The 1,759-nt window shown below is 41.2% G+C and overlaps 1 protein-coding gene across 1 annotated transcript in view; it reads left to right on the plus strand.

The window, feature by feature from the left end:
- Positions 1-1,759, plus strand: part of si:dkey-256h2.1 (uncharacterized) — a gene marked incomplete in the record, with an annotated part of 9,173 nt that overhangs the window by 3,557 nt on the left and 3,857 nt on the right. The window contains 3 exon segments of the mRNA XM_014016402.1: positions 354-494; positions 1,197-1,318; positions 1,437-1,605. Coding sequence (XP_013871856.1) covers positions 354-494; positions 1,197-1,318; positions 1,437-1,605 — 432 coding nt within the window.

Below are 1,759 nucleotides of genomic sequence, written 5' to 3' on the forward strand. Positions count from 1 at the left end.
TTTTATCATTTAGCCACAATATTGTTATTTTTTACTTTAAGCTAATGTTTTGCTAATTTTAGCTTTAACTAATGTGTTGATTTTAAGTTTTAGCTGCTGTTTTCGTTGTTTTAGCTTTTAAATTCTGGTTTAAATTTAGCGTTTAGCTTTGATGTTGCTAATTTTCAATTTTAGCTACTGTTTTGCAGATGTTAATTCAGTTTCATCTTCTTCAGCTGTCATTTATGCTTTGTTTTCTCAATAAATTCAGATTTATTTTAATGTTTTGGTTTTATTAAAGTTATTTCAATGCAGATTTTAAAGTTTTAAGACTTTTGTTTTGCATCTGGTGAAATGAAGCTTTTATTTTGAAGGGCTGGACAGCAGGTGAGGGTCTCCTTCCAGACGACTCCGTCTCCAAACTTCTTCTTCGGTATTGACCAGCAGGGGGCGCTGGCTGAGACGGGCTGGTTCCTCTACCCCTCCTTCAGTTTCATTAACTGGCAGGCCCAATGGTGAGAACACCATCATCACCCACTGATTCTGCTTAAATCCAGCACATTTTACCTCTTCTGTAAACAAAATATTTTAAAATTATATTTAAAACTAAATGATTTTGTATCCCATGTGGTTATTTATTTACATCACTTCAAACCAGAGGAAAACGAGCTGAAATGGCGACATCATGACCCTCATTTCCCACAACAAAAAATGCGAACTAAAACAAGAAAAATCAAACTGAAGCTCAGATTAAACTTGGATTAAAAGTCGATTTAGAATTGAAGACAAAAACTGGTTTGTTTACGAAAACAAAGAGGCAGCAAAACTATTTATAATCAAGGAGAAATAAATCACAACCTGACTATGTAAATCATGATGCACATCTATGGGAGGAGCCTACAGAAGATATCACAAAAAAAAAAAAACAATTACAAAATATCAACAGAAACACGGTCGGTGCTTTRATTTAGCCGCAGCCTTCGATCACAGAGCTCCGTTTGGGTTATGAAAGCCAAGAATTTCAGTGAAATAACAAATAAAGTAAAAGAATGTTAAAATCATTAGTGGAACAAACAGGCAGCCGGTCGGTGCAGGAGATAAAGAGACAATTTGCTTTGATGTTTTTACTGATAAAAACTGCTCCTCAGATGTGACAGCAGAGCATCAGGAGGTTCGATTATTAAATCCACAATCTGTCTGTTTGCTTCTGTCTCCAGGTTTGAATTCTCTGCAAATTTGCAGCTYAAACTCCAAAGTCCTGCAGAGGTTATTTGTGTGTTTGACGAAGTCACGATGCAGGGCGACGAGGGCGCCGTGGCCACAGTCGACCTGCCTTCAGGTATCTTCATCTGACCCTCACATGTTGAAGTATCCTCCTCATAACGCAGACTGAGGGTTCTGTACTTCATCACATGACGATGAGAACGTCTTATTCACACGTTTATTTACGGTGTCAGACCTGCAGGTCTTTGACACCCTGCAGCTGGACGCGTCTCTGTCGTGTCCCGGCAGGAGGGACTCGTCCTGCGCCCACTGGGACCACACGGTTCAGCTGTTCGTTTGYTGCGATCAGCAGAGCCCCTACTGCAACACGGAGCTGGGCCGGTGGATCACCGCCTTCCGCAGGTAACACCGCCGCCGCCGCCGCTTCCTGCTGCGTCCAGTTTTCATCATCACGTAACCTTTTCAGTGGAACAAACTCAGAGTTTATGTGCGTTAAAGTATCGAGCACAACTAACTGTTTCAATCAGGGATGGGCAACTGGTGGCCCGCGGGCCAC

This window comes from Austrofundulus limnaeus, unplaced genomic scaffold (assembly GCF_001266775.1).
Source record: "Austrofundulus limnaeus strain Quisiro unplaced genomic scaffold, Austrofundulus_limnaeus-1.0 Scaffold144, whole genome shotgun sequence".
Taxonomy (NCBI): Eukaryota; Metazoa; Chordata; class Actinopteri; order Cyprinodontiformes; family Rivulidae; genus Austrofundulus; species Austrofundulus limnaeus.